Source organism: Panthera pardus, unplaced genomic scaffold, assembly GCF_024362965.1.
Source record: "Panthera pardus isolate Hobbes unplaced genomic scaffold, ASM2436296v1 HiC_scaffold_2, whole genome shotgun sequence".
Taxonomy (NCBI): domain Eukaryota; kingdom Metazoa; phylum Chordata; class Mammalia; order Carnivora; family Felidae; genus Panthera; species Panthera pardus.
In genome coordinates this window covers 61759517-61783681 of record NW_026526765.1, presented here as the reverse complement: position 1 = coordinate 61783681, position 24165 = coordinate 61759517, and the positions used below count along the sequence as shown (strand labels likewise).

The following is a 24165-nucleotide window of genomic DNA, read 5'->3' as shown; positions in this document are numbered from 1 at the left end:
GAAGATGAACCCAAAGGGACCCATATCAAGACCCATTATAAGTATCAAAAGTTAGAGGTGTCTGGGTGGTTCAGTCATTTGAGCATCTGACTCTTGATTTTGGCTCAGGTTATGGTCCCAGAGTCATGGTATCAAGCCCCACGTTGGGCTCTGTGCTGAGCATGGAGCCTGCTTGGGATTCATTCTCTCTCTCTTTCTCTCTCTCTCCCTCTCCCTCCCTTTGCCCCTCTCCTCAGCTCATGCTTGCACTCGGTCTCTCTCTCTCTCAAGTAAATAAAATGAAAAAAAAAGTAAAAGTAAAAACTCCCATAAAATGTATAAACAAACAAAAAAAAAAGAAATACATCAAAAAATTTAAAGCTTAATGTATCATTTTGTCTTGTAAGGTTTGTAATGTATGTAGATGTAACACATAAGACATTTATGGTATAAAAGATGGGAAGGGATAAATGGATCCATATATAGTTCCAAGTTTTCTATATTTTAGGTGAAGTGTTAAAATATTAACTCTATGTAGGCTGTAAAAAGTTAAAGAGGTATATTGCAATCCTTAGAGCAACCACTAAAAAACTAAGGAAGGGTTATAGCTAAAAAAAGTCAATAGATCAGGACGTGGTACTATTGGGTTGAGTGGAATGTTTTAAGTAGGATGTGGCAGAGGATGATAAAGATTGTTCTAAGGAAGGGAAACAAAAGGATCGGTAATAAAATTGCTTGTGGCAAAGGAGATTAGAGTGGACGTTATAGTAGGAGGAATAGTGGTCCTCCACCAATATTTCTACCCAGAATGTCAGCATGTGACCTTATTTGGAATAAGCGTTTTTGTAGATGCAATTAAGGATCTTAAGATCATCATGGGTTAAGGTGGGCCAATAATGGGTTCCTTATAAGATACAGACATAGAAGAGAAACACAGAGAGAGAGAAAAAGGCCTTGTGAGCACCAGGACAGAACTGGAGTGGTGATGCCACAAGACGAGGAACACAAGGAAGCACCAGATGCTTGAAGAGGTAAGAACAGCAAAAGAGTGAAGGTGAACCCTTTCCTTACATTATACACAAAAGTGAACTCAAAGTGGACCAAAGACTTAAAAATAAGAGCTAAAAGTATAAAATTCTTAGAAGAAAACAGGAAAAAGCTTCATGACGTTGGATTTGGCAAACATTTCTGGGATATGACACCAAAAGCACAGTCAACAACAACAAAAAATCAAATACATCAAAATTTATCTTTTATGCATCGAGGAAAACTATCAACAGAATAAAAAGGGAATGGAAGAAAGTATTTGCAAATCATATACCTTTTAAGAAATTAGTATCCAGAATGTGTAACAAATTCCTATAACACAACAACAAAAAGCCAAAAAAACAAGTGGATTCAAAAATGGGTAAAGGACTTGACTAGACATTCCCCCAAAGAAGATAAACAAATAGCCAACAAGTATACGAAAAGGTGCTCAACATCTTCCATTATAAGGGAAATGCAAATTGAAATCACAATGACATAACACCTCACACATGTTATGATGGCTCTTATCAAAAACAAAACAAAACAAACAATAACAAAACAAAAAAGAAAAAAACCCAGAAAATAGCAGGTGTTGGCAAGGATGTGGAGAAATGAGAACACTTGGGCGTTTGCTGGTGGGAATGTAAAATGGTACAGCTGCTGTGGAAAACAGTACCACAGTTCCTCAAAAAAATTAAAAATAAAATTGCCATGTGATCCAGAAATTCCACTTCTGAGTCTATACCCAAAGGAATTGAAAGCAGGGACTTGATGACATATTTGTACAGCCATGTGCATAGCTACATTATTCACGACAGCCAGAAAGTGGAAGCAGCCCAAGTGTCAATCAGTAGAGGCATAGATAAACAAAATGTGGCATATACACACAATAGAATGTTATTCGGCCTTAAAAAAGGAGGATTTCTAACACATGTTATGACATAGGTGAACCTTACAGATACTATGCTAAGGGGAATGAGCCAGTTGCAAAAGAACAAATGCTAGATGATTCCATTTCATGAGGCACCTTGAGTAGTCAAATTCATGGGGCTAGAAAGTAGAATGGTGTCTGGGGGGAGGTGGAATGGGGGGCTATTGTTTAATGGGTATGTAGTCTGGGAAAACGTTACGAAGTTCAGAGATGGACAGTGGTGACAGCTGCACAACAACATGGATGCACTTGATGCCACTGACCTGTACACTTAAAAATGTGTCAAATGATAAATTTAAGTTATGCATATTTTACCATAATTAAAACATGGAAGAAAAAGAAAAGACGAGGAAAGGAAGGAATCTTTTTTAGAGACTTTGAGGGAGTATGGTCCTGCCCATACCTTAATTTCAGACTTCTGGCCTCTGCAACTGTGAAAGCATAAATTTCTGTTGTTCAAAGCCATCAAGTTTGTGGCAATTTGTTGTGAAAGCCACGGGAAGCTAATATTGATACACTGAGACTACAGAAGGCAAATAAGACAGAAATGGAAACAGAAGACGCCATGCAATACATCATTATGATGAAGAGCTAGAACAGGACTTTGTACAACTCCCCTAGGAGTGAGGCTGGGAACTGCAGACCATGCATGCTCCCTTTGTGGCACTAGCTCAGTGAGCCCTTGTGCTACCAGGTCAGTGAAAGCCCCCCATCCCCTGCCACAAAGGCATCCCCCAATGCCCCTGCCCCATTGAATAGTCAATGACAGCACTCCCAGCTTGATAAAAGTATCCATGGCCTCAGACCTCTCAGGGATGAAGATCTAGGACACCTTTAAAGGCAAGCCACCTAGAACAGAAGTGTTACCGTCAAGGGTGATGGGCACCTAGAACATGTACAGAAAAACATGGGTTCAAACTACATGGATCCACTTAAATTATATGCAGGTTTTTTTTCTGAAACAGCATAGTACTATAAATGTATTTTCTCTTCCTTATGATTTTCCTAACGTTATCTTTTCTCTAGCTTACTGTATTTTAAGAATATAGCATATAATACGTATAATATGCAAAATACTATTGACTGTTTATGTTTTTGGTAAGGCTTCTAGTCAATAGTAGGCTGTAAGTTAAGTTTTCGGGGAGTCTAAAGTTATATGTGGGTTTTCAAGTGCACAGGGGGTTGGCACTCCTAACCGCCAAATTGCTCAAGGATCAAATGTACTGTTTTTCAAGGATGGCCCTCCTATTGCTGCTGCTTTGCCCAAAGCACAGAGAGCCAGAAGTGCCTGGAAGCTGACTGACTGATCCAGGATTAGGAAAGCTCAGGCTCAAGTTAGGACCAACCCTGGGGAGTCACTTATATCCCGGAGCATCATGCAGGATCAGCCTGAGGCCCAAACCCTACTTTACTGAACTCTGCCTCAGAGTGCCTCAGAGCCCTTTCTTGGTTCCCCATTCCGTAACAGGTTTCTCCCAGAAGTACTTTTTTTTTTTTTTTGTAATTTTTTAATTGTTTTTGATTTTTTTGTGAGAAAGAGACAGAGAACAAGCTGGGGAGGGGTAGGGAGAGAGGGAAACACAGAATCCGAAACAGGCTCCAGGCTCTGAGCTGTCAGCCTAGAGCCTGGCATGGGGCTCAAACTCATGAACCCCGAGATCATGACCTGAGCCAAAGTTGGATGCTTAACCAACTGAGCCACCCAGGTGTCCTCCTGGGAGTACTTCTTCATAAAGCCCTTGTCCAGTATCATCTCAGGATACTTCTTGAGGACTATCCTGGGGAGCCCAACCTGAGGCAAGGGAGAAAACACCTTGACTTGCCCAGTTACAATCCGGCACCTGTATCTCCTAAATATTTCATGTCAAAGGCTGGTATCTTTTCTCAAGGGGCACTTTTTGGGGTTCCTGTTATTCCCAGATAAGAGTTACCTCCTCTGGCTAGATGCCCCAAAACTTCCTCCCCTCTTAATCTCTTCCTTCTTATGTTGCACCCCTCATAGGGTACAACTGTAGGAATCACCTTCCCCCTCCAGATGGCTCTCTTGGTCAGCATCCATTTCTTTTTTCTTTTTTTTTAAAGTTTATTTTTATTTTGAGAGATAGAGAGTGAGCGGGGAAGGGGCAAAGAGAGAGAGAGAGAGAGAGAGAGAGAGAGAGAGAGAGAGAGAGAGAGAGAGAGAGAGAGAATCTCAAGCAGGCTCTGTGCTGTCAGCACAGAGCCCAATATGGGGCTTGAAATCATGAACTGTGAGATCATGACCTGAGCCGAAATCAGGAGTCAAGGCGCTTAACTGACTGAGCCACCCAGGCACTCCAGTCAGCAACCGTCTTAAGACAATCTTTTTGTGGAATCCCTGGCTCGCCCCCACAAGCATGCATGTTTGCCCCTCAGAATTTTGGAAGTGCAGGCCTTTCCAGAAACGGGTATTTTCTCTCTGTGAAAAGAGGGCTGCCACTCAGCCTTTGGACTGCCCACATATTCACTTTTGCAGACAAGAATGAGGACCCAGTGCCCATGTTTCTGAACTCTAGGGGACACACTTCTGTATCTGAGTGGTCCCTGAAGGCCCCCTGCGGTGCACTTGGGCAGTACTAGGAGGGAAGAATTCTATAAATGCTCTTCTGTCTTAGCTGATCAGTCTCCAAATCTCTCCAGTACACCCTCAAAGTAGGGGGATGGGCTGATTAAGCTGGCAGAACTGGTTTTTGGACAACCTCCTTCATAGGCCTTCCAAACTTCATCTAAGACTCTGCATTAAAATGGCACCTATTATTTTCAGGTTTGAGGCCACAGCTGAAACTCCAGACTGAAAGCGTCCCATTTTCACATCTTGTTACATAGATAAGGCTCCTTGTGCATACACTTTCCTTCAAGTTTGGTAATTCTGAGCCGCTACTGGTTACAAAGCTCCTCCAGCAGAGAGGGAAAAAAAAAAAAAAAAAAAAAAGGGAGAAGCAGGCATACAACACTCCCATTCAGGTGGGAGGGAAGAGAATAAGACCATCAACAGGAGACGCACCTGAATACACAAGCAAAGAACTCATTGGGATTAATGCTGGAAACCTCAGTCTTATAACTTCTGTGTTCTAGCAGCTAGAATCTGGTTCATTAGGAAATCCCTACATAACTTCATTCCTCTTTACCTGTTCTCTGCCAGCTGGTTTCCTCAGAACTTAGGATACTCCTTGGGATAAATTTCTTAATCCTTGGAACCCTCCAAGTTGCTCAGGGCCTATAGAAGGGCCTGGGGTAGGCTCTGGCAAAAAAAGTTCACACTAAATTGCTGAATAATGCACTGCCCTACCTCTCATTGCCCCTCATTTTGGACTCTGCTTGCAAGCACCCACCTCATCCTCTCCAAGATGGGAGAACTGCCAGAAAGAGGGACCTGCAAACATGAAGACATGAAGTTATGAGGGTTGATGGCCTGTTCTGGGAAAAATGAGGAGCCAGAACAGGAAGTGGAGGAAAGCATAGTGAGAAATGAATTTGGAAGGGTGTATTGGAGTTACACTGGGAAGAGCCTTCCGTGCTACGTGCCTGCCATGTTGCTACTCAGGAGTGAGGAGTGGGACACACAGACTGCCTACCTGGTTTTAACCGGTATGTCCGTGGCTATTATTGAGGGGAAATATTTTCTAAATCCAACTCTCTCACATCTACATCAAAGACTTCCTGGCACATGTATAGTCTTGTTCAAGATCCTAGACTTGAGTCTGGCACTCAGGAAGCCAAGACCCTTTCTGCATTCACCAAAATGATCTAGAGCATCGTTGACTTTTTTTTCCTCTTGTAAAGTTTGAAACATTATAGAATTACTCATTTCTTAAAATATCTAAATTTTTTCAGCATAAATTTAAAGAGTCGAGAAGAATATGGTTTTCAGTGTATTGTAAATATTGACATTTAAAAACAAAGCTGTTCTGTTACTCTTCTCAGTGAAATTTAAATATATAGTAATTTCATACCATAATCCTTTTAAAATATACATGAACAAGCTGTTTTTCAATAGGTGGAAATTTTATATCCTTTTTTTTTTTTGTTCCTTGAATTCTTATCTCCATTCCATTCCCCTCCCCCACCCCCCCCCCCACCCCCGCCCCCAAGTTTTATGCTTGAAAGTCTTAATGCTCACCTTTTCCTACGTCTCTTCTGTATGTTATAGTTTTCATTTTTGGTGATTACAGGCTTGGAATGTTGGTGTAAAAAAAAAAAAAAAAAAAGCTTTCTGCATTTATATTATCATTGTAGGGTCACCTGGGTGGCTGAGTCAGTTAAGTCCCTGACTCTTGGTTTTGGCTCAGGTCATGATCTCATGACTCGTGAGAGTGAGCCCCACATCGGGCTCTGCACTGCTGGTGTGGAGCCTGCTTGGGATTCTCTCTCTACCTCTCTCTCTGCCCCTTCCTGCTTGTGCTCGCACATGCGCGCACTCTCTTCTAAATAAATAAACTTAAAAAATAATCATTGTAATTGTTATTAAATGCAAGTGGTCAAACAGTACATTAACATTTTGAAAAAAAAATTTTTTTTTTTAACGTTTATTTATTTTTGAGACAGAGAGAGACAGAGCATGAACGGGGGAGGGTCACAGAGAGAGGGAGACACAGGATCTGAAGCAGGCTCCAGGCTCTGAGCTGTCAGCACAGAGCCCGACGCGGGGCTCGAACCCACGGACCGTGAGATCATGACCTGAGCCGAAGTCGGACGCTCAACCGACTGAGCCACCGAGGCGCCCCAGTACATTAACATTTTGATAAACAACAATTAAACATAATTTTATTAGAACTACTTCTTTAAATCAACCAATAATTTAAATAGTTTGCATATCCATGCATGAATATTACTCACTGCTAGAATGAGAGGATTCAGCATCAAATTTTTGTTTGTTTAGTTTATTTTTATTTACTTTGAGAAAGAGACAGTGTGTGAGCAGGGAGGGGCAGAGAGAGAGGGGGAGAGAGAATCCCAAGCAGGCTCTGGGCTGTGACTATGGAGCCCAACGCAGGGCATGATCTCATGATTCATGAGATGATGACCTGAACTGAAATCAAAAGTCAGATGCTTAACCTACTGAACCAGCCAGGTACTACTCAAATTTATTTTTAGGTCAAATTTTTATAGATGTTAGTACTTAAGAGGCTTGTTTATGTAAAAATGAAAATTGTCTTATAGCAATGTTATGCAACTTCTTTGGATTCCTTCAAAGTTATTGTGTCAAATATTACATAGTGACCAGTCAGCACAATCATTATTTTTGTTTTTATTTTTGAGAGAAAGAGAGTATGAGTCGGGGAGGGACAAAGAGAGGAGGACAGAGGATCTGAGGATCCAAAGTGGGCTCTATGCTGATGGCAGCGAGCACAATGTGGGGCTCAGACTCAAGAACTGCGAGATCACCACTTGAGCCAAAGTCAGATGCTTAACTGAGCCACCCGAGGACCCCACAAAATTTTAAATTATCATTAAAATTTAATTCAACCATCAATTTTGTTGAGTGCAAAGTTTTGGAAATCATCTTAGTAAAAGCATTTTTTATACAGTCACTAGAGAAATTCACCGTCTCAATTTCTGGAAAGCATACCTAAAAGTCTTTATCAAGATTTACAAAATAATTATTAATTATACCTGCATAGCAGAGACAGTCCTATGTACTCACCATCTACTTTATTTCCTTTTTTCTAGGTGTGCAGGGAGAGTACATTGTTTAGCCTCTCTTGCAGCTTCTTAGGGCCATATGATTAGGTGCTGACCAATAAACAGTGAGCAAGAATGATGTGCTTCTGAGATAAGGCAGTTACAGCTGGTGACCCTCTCCTCTGTCCTCTCTCTCCCAACAGTATGGGAGACCATGAATTCTAGATGGTGTAACTGTAAGATAGAAGGCTAGCTGACCTCTTTGGACTGTGAATGAACAAAAAATGTGTGTTAAGGCATTATGTTCCCAGGGTGTGGAAACTTAGTAAGATTTCTGCTTGGTGAGGCTGAGTGGCATTTCCCTGAATTTTGTCCCACTGTGTTTCTGATTAGCATGGGCCACAAGGTAGTTCCTGTGGGGGATTTGAAGAGTAGAAGTGAAACTGAAGTAATTTTGTAGCCCATACACATTGTCATCGGTCTGCTCGCTTACGTCCTTGGTGTGAAGAGTGTCTGGGTCCACTGTCACTCCATGTTCCCTTACAGCCTTCTTTAGATTCTCTGAGTCTGGGGTCACAATTGTGCGGTCAGCTATGTGACGAAGGGCTCCAGCCTCTGCAGGACAGCTACACCACCAAGGTCAGAGGAAATAAGAACTTACAGGCTTCAGTCTATCCTCATGGGGCTCCAGTTTGGCTTAGGCTTGCTCTCCCCCATTTTATATCCTCCTTCCCTTCCTGACTGCCTGCCCCATGGACTTTAGATCCAGTGTTGAATGTGAAGACAATGGGCTTACAGAGACTGCTTAATTAGATTTAACAATTATATAAGGTCAACTCCTTGTAAAAAAAAAATCCCTTAACCCACTGAGTGATTCTGCTTCTCTGACTGACTGGACTGATATAGAGGGATAATTTGCTACTGTGGCATCGTCTATTCTATTCTAATACAACCTTTCTTTACTCTTTCACTTGAAGGTATCTTATATAACCTGATAAGTTTAAAAAGGGTTGAGAAAGCACAAATATTAATTTCCATACATGTCTGTCAATAATTGGTGAAATGTTTCTATTTACGTGCTTTAAATGTATTTTCCTAAAAATTGTGAAACTAAAGATATAACTCATCTAAAATCTATTATTGACAAAGCCAGTCTACACTACCAAACCAGTCAGCCAAAAAGACTGTCAGATAAAGTCTAGCTTTGTTTTTCAGTTCAAAAAAATGTGCTAATATGTATGTTTATGATAACTACCTTGTTTTTAATTCTATAGATAGATGGATAAGGCATGGAGCCTAGTCATACGGATAAACAGGCTGCTGCTATCTTCAAAAAAATTTTTTTAATGTTTACTTATTTTTGAGAGAGAAACAGAGAGACAGACAGACAGAGTGTGAGTGGGAGAGGGGCAGAGAGAGAGGGAGACACAGAATCTGAAACAGGCTCCAGGCTCTGAGCTGTTAGCACAGAGCCAGACGCAGGGCTCGAACCACAAACTGTGAGATCATGACCTGAGCCGAAGTCAGACACTTAACTGAGCCACCCAGGCGGCCCGGTGGCTGCTATCTTTACTACTTCTTACTGCTGTTCTCTTTCCTAGAGTTTCACAAGATTTTCTCTTAAGAGAACTGCATTCTTTGGGCCACCTGAGTGTCTCAATAGGTTCAACTTCCAACTCTTAGTTTCAGTCTCCTGGTTTGTGGGATTGAGCCCCAGGCTGTACTCTGTGCCTACATCACAGGGTCTGCTTGGGATTCTCTCCCCTTCTCTCTGCCTCTCCCCCATGCGTGCTTTCTCTCTCTCTCTCTCACTCAATAAATAAATAAATAAATAAATAAACTTAAAAAAAACTCTCCAGATTAAACAAACAAACAAACAAACAAAAAGAACTGCATTCTTTGACTTTAGTTGCAAATGAGTTAAGTCAAAATTTCAGTGCAGGGTGCATGGCGCTCAGTCGGTAGAGCATGTGACTCTTCATCTTGGGATCATGAGTTTGAGCCCCACGCTGGATGAAGAGATTACTTAAAAAAAAAATAAAAAAATAAAAAAAAATAAAAATATTTGAAAAAGGGAAGGGCATGTGATTCGCTCAGTTGGTGGAGCATGTGACTCTGATCTTGGGGTTGTGAGTTTGAGCCCCATGTTGGGCATAGAGTTTACTTAATAAAAAAAAATAATAAACTTAAAAAAATTTCAGTGCAGCATCCCTCTCTATAGTAATGTATCTGAATCAAAAAAACCCATCACAGGTGAAAATATACCATTTTAAAATGCCACTCTTGGTCTTCAAAGGTATTCATAAGAAAGGGAAAGACATAAAACCCTCCCAAGGGTTTATGGTGCCTTGATTAAAAGAGAACTCACGGGAGGCCAATACTTTGAATTAGCATGCATACCCTCTCTCTTTTACATCTCTATTAGTTATCTATTGCTGTGTAACAAATTAACTCAAAATGTAGCAGCTTAAAATAAACATTATTGAGGTACCTGGGTGGCTCAGTAGGTTAAATGTCTGACTCCTGATTTCTGCTCAGGTCATGATCTCCTAGTTTGTAAGTTTAAGCCCTGTGTCAGGCTCTGTGCTAACAGCACAGTTTGGAATTCTCTGTCTCCCTCTCTCTCTCTTCCTCTCTCCTGCTCATGCGCTCTCCCTCTCTCTCTCTCTCAAAAATGCAAAAGAATGAAACTGGACCATTTTCTTACACCATACACAAAAATAAACTCAAAATGGATTAAAGACCTAGATGTGAGACCCGAAGCCATAAAACTTCTAGAAGAAAATATAGGCAGTAGTTTCTTTGACATCAGCCTTAACAACGTTTGTCTAGATATGCCCCCTCAGGCAAATGAAACAAAAGTAAAAATGCAATATTAGGACTACACTAAAATAAATAGCTTTTGTATAGCAAAACGAAATGAAAAGGTAACCTACTGAATAGAAGATATTTGTGAATGATGTATCCAATAAGGGGTTAACATCCAAAATATAGAAATAACTTAAGCAACTCAACACCAAAAATGTTCGATTAAAAAATGGGCAGATGACCTGAACATTTTATCCACAAAGACATACAGATGGCCAACAGACCCATGAAAAGACGCTCAACATCATTAATCATCAGGGAAATGCAAGTCAAAACCACAATGAGATATCATCTTACGAGACCAGGGCTCTAACCCCTGAGCTACGGAGCATCACAATGAGATCTCATCTTAACACCTGTCAGAATGACTAGTATCAAAAAGAAGAAATGACAAGTGTTGCTGAGTATGTGGAGAAAAAGGAACCCTTGTTCACTGTTAATGGGAATGTAAATTGGTGCAGCCAGTGTGGAAAACGGTATTAAGGTTCCTCAAAAAATTAAAAATAGAAATATCATATGATCTAGTACTCCACTATTGGGCATTTACCCAAGGAAAATGAAAATACTAACCTGAAAAGATACACACACCCCAATGTTACTGTAGCATTTACAAAGCCAAAATATGGAAGCAACCTACAAGTCCATTGATTGAGGAATGTTAAAAGAAGACGTGGTATGCATACACAGTGGGATATTATTCAGCCACAAAAAAAGAGTGAGATCTTGCGATTTGGGACAGATGGATGGACCTAGAGGGTATTGTGCTAAGTGAAAGAAGTCAGAGAAAAAAACCAAGTACCAGATGATTTCACTTATACGTGGAATCTAAAAACAAAAGAAACAAAAAGCAGAAAAAACTAGTAACTAGGAACAGGGCATCAAGTACTAAGGGGCAAAGACAACTCTAAATAGAGAAACAGCAGTCATAAGGAGCAACCATTACCTTTAGGGCTGATGCAGAGTACCTGAGGAAGAAACTTGGAGGAGCCTTCCACCCTCACAGCTAGGCTGAGATTCAGACCTTACTGGCGAGACGGTTAATTATGACCCATTGGATGGTGACATTTGCTGAAGTGCTCCAGGTTAGGGCTGGCGAGCAGGAAACTGCCCACTGAGGCTGTCACTGAGTTCACTGGGAAGCCACCCTATGAATGTCCCAGCCACCCGTGTATATGTGTTGGGGGGCTGGTTTGGATATGGTTCTGCAAACCATTTGCTGCTGTATACCACAAAAGCAAGAAGGAAAATAAAGTATATTGGAATTAGGAAGAGAAGATCCTCCATCTGCTTGTGTTCCTCTAGGAACGTTGTGCCAGCAGGCAGAGGAGAGGGGAAACATTCAGAGGGTCCCACTCCTGTGTTTCAAAGTATGTAAAAGAAGTTGGAACTGAGAGGCTATTAATTGATAACTGTGGGTTATATTACATATACTGCACGCGTACCATACTGTCTTTGTACAATCTAAACAATTTTGAATTCTGAATACGTTTCAGACCTTAGGGTTTTGGTTAAGGGATTGTGGACCTGACCACTTTGTTGTTAGCAGGTCTTGTAAACCCCAAAGCAGAGCTATCTGAAAAACTGAAATATGCCTCAAGGCCTTCTGCCTTTATTGATGACCAAATGTAATCACCAGCTGGCTTCAAGCCTGAAGCAATAAAAATACCTGAGAACCTGAGTTCTTGTTTGACTAAAGTGGTAAGCCTTGGCTCAGCTTGTCTCTCGTATAGCTGGGGTAAGGCTTCTATCAATATAAGACTTTTTAAATTCCTTGAGCTCCTGGAATTTGACCCAATAGTATTTTTTTCCTCTTACAGTAGAATATGGTTTTAATAAAAAGATAGAAACCTTGAGTTATCTCCATTATAGTTCTAACGCCAAGGGCTGCAAACTCAAATATCTCTATGGGTTAGGCGTGCAATTTAAATGAGCGGAGCCTGCAGACAGAAGACAACAGGGGGCAATGGTGACAGTGGAAATCTATAGAGCACATGCTTCCTATAAAGAAGTTAGTTGCTACTTAACCATTGCATATTGTTGCCATGTATATCCAATATAGTCAGATTCTCTAATATTTCAAGATAAGATGGAAATTCAGACTTTGTGAAAATGTCAAATTTTAAAACGATAAATATGGTGTAGGATAAACATACATATTGGGGAATACAGCTTGTGACTCCTACCCTCACCCTATGTGCCAGGTCCTGTGGCAAATACTGGGAACTCAGAGGTCTTGGTTGGGTGTTACACTGGTAGTCCCAGTGAACCATGATTGCTTGTGAACAGGCTTGCATAATCCCTTTCCACATTCACTCTGGGTTTGGCTCTATGACTCGCTTTGGCCAACGGGACATTAGCAAGCGTGGTGCAACCAAAAGCTTGATAATCATTTGCTCACTGGGGCTCATCTTCTTGGAAGCCAGTCACCATGCAGAAATTTGAATGATAAGACACCAGGTGGAGAAGACATGCCTGAGAGGATGAGAAGCTATTTTGATGAGCTCCCAGCTGATTGCAGTCTCTATGAGTAACCTCAGCTTATACCATGTGGGCCCAGCTGAGTCCAGTTGACCCACAGAATTGTAAAAATAAACCACCGTTTTTAAAGTTACTAAGTCTTGGGCGTGGTTTATTATGATACAAAAAGGTAAGTGAAACAGAGGTCATTTATCCTAACTCCTGTTTTACTAATGAATGTCCCAATGCCTAGACAGGGGACGGGTTCTAGTTAAATTCAGACAGCAAGTTAGTGGCAGTAACTTTCCAATTCTGTGCTCTCTTTTCCTACTGCTTTTAATTCCTTTGGTGGAAAGCACCAAAGGACTGTGAAACTTCAAACTCTACCAGTGTGGAACTTACACTGTGCCCTGCATGCATACAAATTACTGTAATAACTTGATCCTTAGAAATAGAAAGATTTCTAGGTCATCAAGCCCCCTCACTTTACAGGTACAGAGAATGCAAAACACTAGAGAAAGAGAAAAGCAGCTTCTGATATTTAGTTGTAATGCTACTAGATGATAGCTAGCCCTCTTAGGTAGACCTTGTGCTCTCCTGTTGAACATAGTTTGGCAGAATGTAAACATCAGATGAGGCCATTCTCTGACCATGGATAGATCAAGACAAAGACAAGACCGCTCCTTAGTTACATTTGAAAGCAGATAAAACACGAACATTGTCCAAACCACAAAAAATGACCAAACATCCGTCATCTTGGCTAATGAGGGGTTTCTGCTTCTTTACCAATTACAGCTGCAACCTCAATCTAGTGTTCCCGTGTTCTAGGAACAACTGAGATGCCCCATCATAGAATTACCCCCACTTCCTGACAGCATCTGATCCAGAGTAAAGCCCCACTTCCTTACACCCTCTCCCAAATCACCTAACAACTCTTACTTATGATTTTTCATGGTGGGTATTCTCCTTCATTGCAACCAGTAATTAGCCCAACTTGTTCAATCAGCGTGTCCCTAGTGGTCTTTGGTTAGTGACCACTGACAGCCCTGACAAAGTTCACACAGAGATGAAGGCAGAATTCACTAGGAGTCTCCAGGTCTCCAGCTGTGGTCCTTCTTAGCGCCCACTCTTTTGGTTAATGTCTGTTTTCCCACCACTAGAATTAAACTCCATGATAACCGAATCCTTCTCTGTAACGTTCGGAGCTGATTTCCAGTGCCTAGACTGGTACCCGGCAGAGGCTGGAAGTTTAAAAAATAAGTACCTTCTGAACGAATGACAAAGAGGGGCCCAATATGCACAGGTTCCCTTTCATTTCTCTGCTCTTCCCAGTTCGTGGTGCGTACAGACAGCACCAATTGTTCATCTCCATAAACCCACTTTCCCCAATTAAATTTCCAAACCTCTCACTCCTGGGATGCCCATACTCTCAGAGCCTCCTCCCTTGCCTGAGCTTCTTTCGCTGGCTGGCACCCTCCCACACCTGGGCGCCAGGGCTTCTTAACGCACCTAGAACCCACCTCTCTCCAACATCTGTCCCTATCACCAGCGGCTCGCTCACCAGCCTCCCGGCTACCTAGGCGTCTTGTGGACACTGCGGCGTCGAGTGCGCATGTGCGGAAATCGGTCCACACGCAAGATTTCTGACGAGTGAAGAGTTACCTCGGAGTTTCCGTCCCGGTCCGAAGCGCCTGGGGCTGCCAGGAAGTCAGGAGAAACTAGCCGGAAGGAGAATCCGCGCGAGGGCTTTCTGGGACATGTAGTTGTGGCGCTCCTGAGGCCCTGTTTTGAAGGAGCCCTTCATTCTTTAGGTTTGCACGTGCCACTTTCAAAGTCCAGTGCTACTTGCGGCTCAGAATTCAGCTTCGGGGTGCCAAGAGAGATTAGCCTGGTGTTGGCTTCTCGTTCCCACAACGCTCTGCGGGCTCCCCGGCGCCTGCTGGGAGCTGTAGTCCTCGATCGGCGTACTGCGTTCGCCGAGGGGGAGGGCGGAGCTGCCGGCGGCCCGGGCGGGCTGGCAGCTAGAGTGGGTACGATAGCCGCCTCCGCCTCTGCCGCCTCCGCCGTCGCCTCCTCCGCCCGGGCCGTTCGCTGCTGCGCGGGGAGAGCGAGGCGGGGCCGCCGGGGCCGCCATGGAGCCCGACTCGGTGATTGAGGACAAGACCATCGAGCTCATGGTGAGTGCGGCCCGCTGGACCGTTCTTCCGTCCGACCGGCCCCGGGCGGGCCTGCCCACCTCAGCGTCCGGCGCGAGGCCGGCTCCGGCCCTTCCCCGCCGCCGCGGCCCCGACCTGGGCCCCCCGCCTTCCCTGGCCTCGGGGCCGGCGCGGTTCCTCCAGATCCCTCGAGATCTCAGGCCGGACCTGGCCCGGCCCCCTCCATGCTTCTCGGTTCTCATTCCTTCCTCTGTCCTATATCCGGGCCCGTCTCTCGAAGGACCCTCGCTCGCTTCTGCTGTGGCCTTAGCGCACACTCGGTCTAACATCTCATTCTCCTTCTCTTAGAAGGGGATTTTTTTCTCTATTTCTCCGGCCCAGGCCTGCACCGCTCTTGCTAGCCCCACTCAGGCCGAGTGAGATGGTGGTGGGAGGGGGGTTAGGAGGAGATGGGTCAGGGCCTCGGTCTCCGCGTCCGAGTAGGGGTCTCAGCACCCTCTCCCCAGCGTAGGGCTGTGTGGATGCCGGGATAGGCCCTACAGGGGTGGAGGTGGGAGCTGCGGGGTTTGTAGATGTGACGTATAAGGGGCCTCTTTCCCGGGCCCCTGTGGTGTCCGGCTTCTCGGACAAAGGGTTTCCTACTCCGCGATGAGGGATGTTTGCATAGCAAGGCCCCAGGTACTCCGGATTCCATCTCCCAGGAAAGGGAAACTGTAACTTCATGTTTTTCAGCGCTGCTTTGGGAAAATTGGGGAGGAGCGGGGTAGGGTTGTCCTCATCACTGCCGCCAGTTCTTTCTTATTAAAAAAAAAAAAAAAAAAAAAAAAAAAAAAAGGAGAGAGAGAGAATCCTAGGCCCCTGGGGAAGCGATCACTCTTCTGTTACTAGCCATTGGTAGCCATGCCGGACTCCCTGGCCCTACAGACACCCCAACCGCTTTCCGCCTTAGGACTTGGAGCCAGAAGGGGTTTTTGGAGACAGGACTGTGAGAGAGTGGTTACCAGAAGCGAAGAATTTGCTGCTTGGTGGATGGATTGGTGGAAGAAAAGAAACATGGCAGCTATTACCTGCCAATTTGAACATTGGGGGAATCAAACTGGGCTTTGGAGAGTTGGGAGGAGGAAGTCTTCAGGGTTTCTTTCCTGTGGAAACCTTGACAGTTTCTTTGTATCTCTCCTAACACAGTAACCACCTCAACCCCAGGGTTGAGAGGGAAGATGAAAGAATCTACTTAACCCAGCACAATGTTTTCCTAGCCAGATTTTCTCCAGTGTGAAAATGTTTATTGAGTCAGTGATTCCACTGGGTAGGGTCGGTGACATCAGAGCCACTTCCCCCATTTAATGCTATAAATAATAAATGGTGACACTGAAAGTCTGTTGGATAGCTGCATGGTTTCTGTGGATGATGGTATCTGGGGAGTTGAGCTGCATGTTTTAAAAATGGAAGTACAGTAGCGTAAATACACAACTTAATATTTGCTGTCCTTTGCATAATTCACAGAACTAGACCTCTCCAGTATTCTTTAAAGCTAGAAGGAAAAAAAAAAAAAAAAGCTTTGGTTGTTCCTGCTTTGGGCTCGTGTGCACACGTGTGCTTGCTTTTTCAAGGATGTTGTCACTTGTGAGTTTTTCTTTGATTTTCATGTAGTAAGTAATTTTTCCTTTTTCAGTATAATTTATCAAACTATCGTAGTCAAGCCTTTGTATTCTGAAAATTTTGTAGTGGGTTATTTTGGTAAATATCTTCATTGGGATTCCACGTATAGTACATCCGTATTCTTATGGACGTACAATACAAGCACTTAAACTGGAGGAGTACTTCATATGGAAAAATTGTAACTTGGTGCCTCTTTGAAATTGGCTGTTCTGTGCTCCTTCCATTTTCATTCATTTAAAAAATGACTAAAATGTCTTTATTTTCAAAAGACTTAGAAGAAATACTGCATAATTCATTTAGTATTTTTGAGTGTATGGTAAAAAACAAAAAACAAAAAACTCTGCCCTAAATTTGTTGGTTCCCCATGCTCATAACTTAAAGTTTTGATTATACATGATTGTACTTGTCTGTGATCTGAAAAGGTATTTCAGCCTTTCAAGGACGCTATATACTGGAATTCTCAGAAAATTTAACAAAGAGAGCAATTTTGAAATGGCTTTTCATATACGGATTTTGATATTCTCTCAAAGGGATACCAGTTAAGACTCTTAGGCAACCCTTTTCATAAACATGTATGTATTTATTTTAGCGTAGTGGATAGTGCAGGTATTTAACAACTGATTTAGTAAATCCAGGATTGGATGTAGGAATGATAATGCCTTAAAATCTAATTGCATGTGGCTCTCTGTATTCGCTGCATTTTAATTACAGTTTCCAGAACTAGGTTAAAAATACTTTTTACGTTGGTTCTAAAATAACATGATTGAAAGAAAGGAATGGGTTAAACTGATGGTATGTTAAGAGCCTAAAGCATGAAATATTTTTAGATTTTTATGAGTCAGCTTCAATACTCAAATATTTGTGATTGTGCTGCCTGTACCAGTTTGGTACTTAATGGTTAACAGGATAACTTTCATTTGATATTCCAGAGAGTGCTATATTAAAGACAGGAAACAGACTTTTGGGGTATCTCCAGTTTCTTAATCTTCATCCTTCCACTTCTTTTGATTTTGATTCTTTTTCTTTTTTCCCTTGTGTTTTTGTTTTTCTTTTTAGTTCGCTAGGAAATAAAGCTGGTGATAGCCCAATAATTAAATCTCCAAAATATAACCTCCCTTTGTGACTCCTATCTCTGCCTAAGGCTGGGTCCACAAAGAATGCTTCTCCAAGTGACCTACCGCATAGGGTTCAGTCTTTAATATAGACTATAAACTCTTGATTGAGACGACTGAATTTATAATTGCTGATGGTAAATAATTTAACCACCAAATGACTTTCATGGCCTTATATTGGACTATAGTACTTAACTTAGTTTGTGGGACTTTGTTTCTGACTTTGGTAATATGAGTTTTATTATTAATGAGGTAGAGAAGTAATAATCCAGTTGGAAGTATGTCTATGTCTAGTGCGGTGGATATCACTGGAAAGAATGAAAACTGCATTATGTATCACATGATGTTTTTTAATGCTTGAGTTAGGAGTAGGAGTTGATGTTCAGGCACTCATTGCTAGAAAGCGCTCACAGAGCTGCTGATTGGAAGAGAAAGATGGTAAGTTTTCTCTATTAGAAGATAGCAGAAGCTGATGTTAAAGTTTTAGGAAAGGTAACCCTTGCTTTCTCTATGGGTGTGAGCGTGTGCCCACCCATCACCCCCAAGCACAAATTATACTCTTATTAGCTGTTGGATGGTCCCCCTCTTTGGTAAGTGACCTTAAGTGACTCATTTTCTTTTTGTGTTGTCTCTAAGTGGCTATATTACTTGTTGAATGTAGTAAAATACATTGGACCTAAGAAGGTAAGATATCAATGCTATTTTTTAGAGCTGTTGAAGTATAGGCAGGCTACAAGGCTAAGGAGATGAAAGAAACTAAGTAAAGTTATGGGAAATTTTTCTTTTTTTCTTTTTGGATTGTCCCCCTCCTTCCTGTCATTGGTTCTCTAAGTGGAGTAAGTGGGATTGTTTTTTAGTGACTGGTTTAAGAAATTGGATCTTAGTTTGTCACTATCACTTACCCTCATTTACCTCTAACCATGTGTTGATTTACCAAATGCCGATTAAATAGACAAAGGTTTAATTAAGTAGGGTCCGAATGGAATAAACCACATACGTATACCTACTTATAGACTCATTTACCTGCCTCAAGACACTGTGGCTCAAATATATCAATTTTTGCTCCTGATTTTTGAGCAAGTTAGCTGCCCCTTCAGAAGTGACAAGGACAAATATGATCCTGTGCGCACATCTTGGTACTCCTGGCTCCTGACTGTTCTAACCTGAAAACAGAGAGCTGGCATAGGAAGGTCACTAGGCCATTACATGGGTTCACAGAACAGCACTTAAGGCCACTTGACCCTTGAACGACGTGGGTTTGAACTGTGCAGGTCCATTTATAATAATTTTTTGTTTTTTTACAGTACTGTAAATGTATTTTCTCTTTTAATGATTGTCTTACTATCTTCTTTAGCTTACTTTATGTAAGAATACATTAGGTGATACATATGAAATACAAAGTATGTGTGAACCACCTGTTTATTTTCTTGGTAAGGCTTCCAGTCAAAAGAAGGTTATTAGTAGTTAAGTTTACTATAAGTCAAAAGTTATATGTGGATTTTCTGTTACATGCGGGTCAGTGCCCCTAATCTCCCATGTTGTTCAAGGGTCAACTATATATCCTCTGTTTGATTCTATGATCCTCTGAATTTTGTACTCTCAGCTTCCTGGGTTCCACCTGGTGGTATTTCACTTTAAGGGAAAGAAAGCATTTCAAGTCCTAGTAATTTCAGTTACAGATTCCCTTCTAGCTTTTCTTCCCACATTATCCCTCACTTATTCTATATTTCAGCCAGACGGTAGACCAGGGTTCTTCAGATTCTGCTCACATTATTATTATTATTATTATTATTTTTTTTTTTTTTTTTCTTTTTCCCCCCATGCATTGAAGGCTACCGATACTTACTGGCGGGACCTAATAGTTGGCTCTCTGGCCAAACTGGCTTCAATCAGATCTCAGCAATTCTCTCTTCCGCCTGTACTGAGAAAAGTCCTGTCTCCTCAAAACACAATTTAGGTGCCACCTCTTTTGATGTCAGTTTACGTTATGGTGGCAGATACTATTTTGTTTTTATAGCATTGCCTACCCGATGTTCACTGTTAAATGAAATGGATGAATTCTGGCACTTTGTGTTTATCTTGTGGCACGTAGCATTTTCCAGGCTTGTATCAGAGTTTCCTGTTTGTGTCTCCTATTAAATGATAAACTCCTCGCAGTGCCTTCTTACAGTACACGTTCAGTAAACGTTGAGTTGAATTTTCCTGTTGTTTATATGCATTATTGCTGTCTGTCTGGTAATTCTCACCTGTATCAGTAATTCTCTTAATGTATTCCTAACTCATATGGGACTTAATCATACCCTCCTGTATATCGTAAAAGCTTGTGATTATGTCTAAATTTCCCTTCCAGAGGCTGTATTGTCTTTTGAATCCTTCACAATGCTTAGGACTTGGGTGTGTAATAGGTACATTGATTGAAATTAATGTGAGGTATTTCTTTTTTCATGCTGTGAAATCTTTTTAAGGTTTCCTTTTGATAACTTTTAAGACAAAGGCGTAGATGAATAGAGGAATAAGACTGGTAAGGCAGAAGAGGAGAGTGATGTGTGGCACACACACATCTATAGACCATTGTTTACTGTTTATACAGACATCCTATAAAACCATTATTTACAGACTTTTACACCCAACAGATAGATTTACATACATCCCAGAGAGTGGTTGATAGCAAAGTATTGAGGAAACCCAATTCCTTTTATACGTGTTGATGTGAACTTGCCAAACAGTAAATTCTGAGGAAGCGTGATTTATCAGCAAGGGCATGGACTTTAGAGGGAAGCACCCAAGTTTTATCCTAGCTTTGTCACCTGCTGGCTGTGTGACCTTAAGAAAGTTAACCTTTCTGTGCTATGATTTCATTATCGGTAAAAACAAGAAAATGTAGGTTTTGCTCTGAGTTGTTGGGAGGATGATGGGAGAAATGTGTGTGAAAGGACCTTGCGGAAGCTTATCTCAGCAACTGCTTGCCGTGCTAACTTCCACCAGTACAGGGACCGGGTTTTGTAAAGCACAGTCAAGGCAGATGGTGGGAAGAAAGTTTTATTTTCCCCCCTTAGTTGTGCATGTATTTATTTGTGAAGTTTTACAGAGGCCTGACATTGAGTTGCTTTAATTATATGTTTCATGAGGTATCTCTTTAGAAGAAATCATGAAATCGTACAGAATCAGTATTATTTTAGAAATTTGGGAAGTGGAAGGAGTGTTACAATTATTAAGAACTGTCAGTTAGACTTAATGGCCTGTACTCGAACTACAGAGAGAACCCACCCGACCCTGCTTTAGGTATCCTGGTAGAAAGAGACTGGTGATTCGTTCCTATTAACATTGAGCATTGTGATTTACGTTTGATCAGTTTAATTTTGATGAGGAAATTAGGATTTTTGAGTTCTTATTCTGGTTTAAGCAAAGCTGATGATTTTGACCTTTAACAGAATAAGCAGTGAGTATTATACAAGATTTCCTCCTGAGTTGTATTGTTGTTCATTGAATTAGTTGACAAAGGGGGAAAAAACCTGTTGGTCAAGAATGTGCTTGTTAGCTTCAGTTAAGTTTCTGCTGATCACAATTGCCTAACAGGAAGTTTGTCTTTGTAGGCAAATGAGAGACGAACCAGGAGGACCTGACAGTCCAGTAGGGTATTTCTAACCTGGAGCTTATTATTGTTTTAACAAAATTCAAAGATTGCAGAGTTCTGTGATGTCAGCAGGAAGCATTTTTAGGAAATTCCCTCTCAGGGTTAGTCAACAATGAAGAACTTCACAGAATGGAAAGCTGTGAAGTAGAAACAGTGGGACATTAACTTGTAAAATGAAGGGAAAAAAAAGTCTGTGAGTAGAGAGATTGATAAATATAATAAGTGTAATGAATATGGGAAGCCATTCTAATAGCTTGTCTCTGATTCACAGAAGAAAATTTAAGTGAGAGCTCTACTGTTGAGAAAAAGGAACTTGAGTCATTTTTAATTTTTATTTTTTTTTAAGAGTTAAATTGAGAACCCTTAACCAGTTTTGGGAACTAATAATAAAATACATTTTGGTTCTGTGAAATGATTGCTTGGGAGACTCAAAGAGAAAGGGACAGAGAACAGGAAGAACTCAGTCTTTACACTTTTGGTCTGGCTTCTATTAATCTTTGTATCTCTAGCATTAGGGCCGCCACGAATTAGGCATTCAGTAAATATTTATTTGAAGGGAAGACCAGAAAATTAACACAGTAATACAGGAAAAAGCTTGATGACTCAGGAGGTTCAGAAATGAGTCCATTAGTCAGATTGTGGTTGTGTTTTGCTATCATTGCTCAGCATTTTGGTTATAGCACCGAGTTACACTTTGAAAAGCAGAGTATATTCTTTTTAGCAGTTAGCTGCTAGCTAACTCGCTGCTTCTATCAGAATAGGGTTTTCAGTTTATTCTTAGGCTTATTCTAATATCACTTAACGGGAGAAGCTTGAGCACTCATTCTTTGCTTGAGATTTTACATAAGTGATCTCTCTTTTAAGTTGTGGGTATTAGGATACTTTCCTAAGATTGCTACGTTATGGTGAGGCTAATCATAGACTTGTATTTCAGTCACTCCCGTTGCTTTGCTTACAATGTGATAAATCAGAACATCTTCAGTGATTGCCTATGGACTATTTATTGACAAATCTTGGAATTTTAAAATTTCTTGGTTTCAGTTGGATTTGAGATTCTTTGTCACAGACAGTCTTTGCTGCTAAACACAAAGACTTACTTGGCAACATTATGTGTTTTATTATAAATATTGTGAGCCTCAAAATTGCATGCCTTTGTTAAAGAAATGCTTTTTTAAGTGGTAAAATATGGAGCGTTTGCCCTTTTAGGATGGCTTAACTGGTTCAGTTGTGTTTTAGTTTGGCTAGGCTGAAATATTTACTCTTCTGTATTTTTGTACTTCTCTATTCTGACGTTAACTCCGGACCTTTGAGAGTAAAGCTTGGTTTCTTCTGCCCCAGGAATCATGGCCTTTCTGATCCTTAGACGTGGCAGGCCACAGTGCTCTGTGGAAAGGGGATGGTCTCTACCAATTAGTAGATGTGGGACTTTGGGCAAGTTATTTCTTCTCTCTTTTTTTTTTTTTTTTTTTTTTGAGAATTAAATATGAGTAAGAAATGTAAAGGTCCTGACCCATTAGTAACCCTAAAGGTAGGTATTATAATTACTGCAGGAACATTTTGGCTGTAGGTTTTTAAGGAAGTAGAAAATTTATATGTAACTAACAGTCTTTTGACTGATTTTTAAAATTTTTATCTATGTTATTCTGTAAAATGGCTTTTTCTCTCTCCCTTATAATTTGTTTGTATATTTGCAGTCTGATGGAGAAGTTGGGATGGTAGTAAAAGAATGTTGATACAATGTTGACTCGGCTTATATATTTAAAGGTGTTATTTAGTAAATTGTTTATTAGTGTTTTTTAAATTATTTTCCTTAGTTTACCCAATGACTGGTCATTGTAGAGGGTTGGTCTTTATTGAGTCAGAAGTTCACTCTTAAAATTATGCCATGTGTTTTTAAAATGTCGTGTATTTCAGGTGAGGTTTGAAGATTTGGGTAATGTGTAGATTTGATGTCTTATAGGTAGCAAACCAAAAGATTTCTTGTTAGGTGCCTAAATATCTTTTTTGGGAGGTATTTGAGCCTTCCTATATCATTAATTTTTTTGTAATGCTGGAGGAGCTGTCTTAGAAAATGGGTAAGGAAGTTCATCGTAGCTGAATGGTCTGGGACAATTTATGTGGATAACGGAGTAAGTTTTTAGCTGCTCTCATTGGAAATCGCGTATTTATCATGAGTAAAAATTAATATTAGGGAATGTTTCCTTCTCTACCATGTAGAATTTCTTATCCTTTTGTCGGCACAGAGGTGAAGAATGCTGCTACAGAACTTTTATACCAAATAGCTGACTCAGGGGTTGTGACTTTTCTGTGCCTCAGATCCACCACTCCGATGACCCTTCCTTCCATTTCTTGGTGGCTGTCCTTTGCCGCTGGTGCCATGGTGGGTGTACGGATTGCTTTCTGTCTTTCAACAGTTACCGAAGTGCATGTTTGGGATTTTATTGAAGAAAGCTGGATACAGTAAACGGAAAGAATCTTGGAAGCTGCTTGACTGCTGTCTTTTCTCAGACTAGTCTGAAAGGGAATACCCCCATTCATTCTGGATTGGTGGATCTGAAGTACAAAATATTTTCCAGGTAAGCAATTACCCTGTATTGTTTTGTTGTATGGACCTCAACTCACTGAAAGAAACTTAAAAAACAGAATTTCTCTACTTTTTTCCATTGGTAGAGACAGGAAGGATGTTAGATGTTTAGATAC

The 24165-nt window shown here is 41.2% G+C and overlaps 1 protein-coding gene and 1 long non-coding RNA gene across 9 annotated transcripts in view; one reads left to right on the top strand and one right to left on the bottom strand.

The window, feature by feature from the left end:
* LOC109267496 (uncharacterized) overlaps nucleotides 1-14821 on the bottom strand; it is a 71227-nt gene extending 56406 nt beyond the window's left edge. The window contains exons 1-2 of one of the 4 annotated variants that reach the window (XR_008423746.1): nucleotides 14425-14560; nucleotides 5290-5330 (exon numbers count right to left, since the gene is read on the bottom strand). This is a non-coding gene — a long non-coding RNA (uncharacterized LOC109267496). The other 3 variants (XR_008423745.1, XR_008423747.1, XR_002080128.2) reach the window with 3 other exon arrangements.
* Nucleotides 14822-14892: 71 nt separating this feature from the next.
* FBXW11 (F-box and WD repeat domain containing 11) overlaps nucleotides 14893-24165 on the top strand; it is a 119979-nt gene continuing 110706 nt past the window's right edge. For 3 of the 5 annotated variants that reach the window (XM_019450313.2, XM_019450309.2, XM_053907094.1), the window contains exon 1: nucleotides 14904-15081. In XM_019450313.2, coding sequence (XP_019305858.1) covers nucleotides 15037-15081 — 45 coding nt within the window. In that variant the 5' untranslated portion in view covers nucleotides 14904-15036. Of the gene's footprint in view, nucleotides 15082-23879; nucleotides 24042-24165 lie in introns of all 5 variants that reach the window. The other 2 variants (XM_019450312.2, XM_019450304.2) reach the window with 2 other exon arrangements.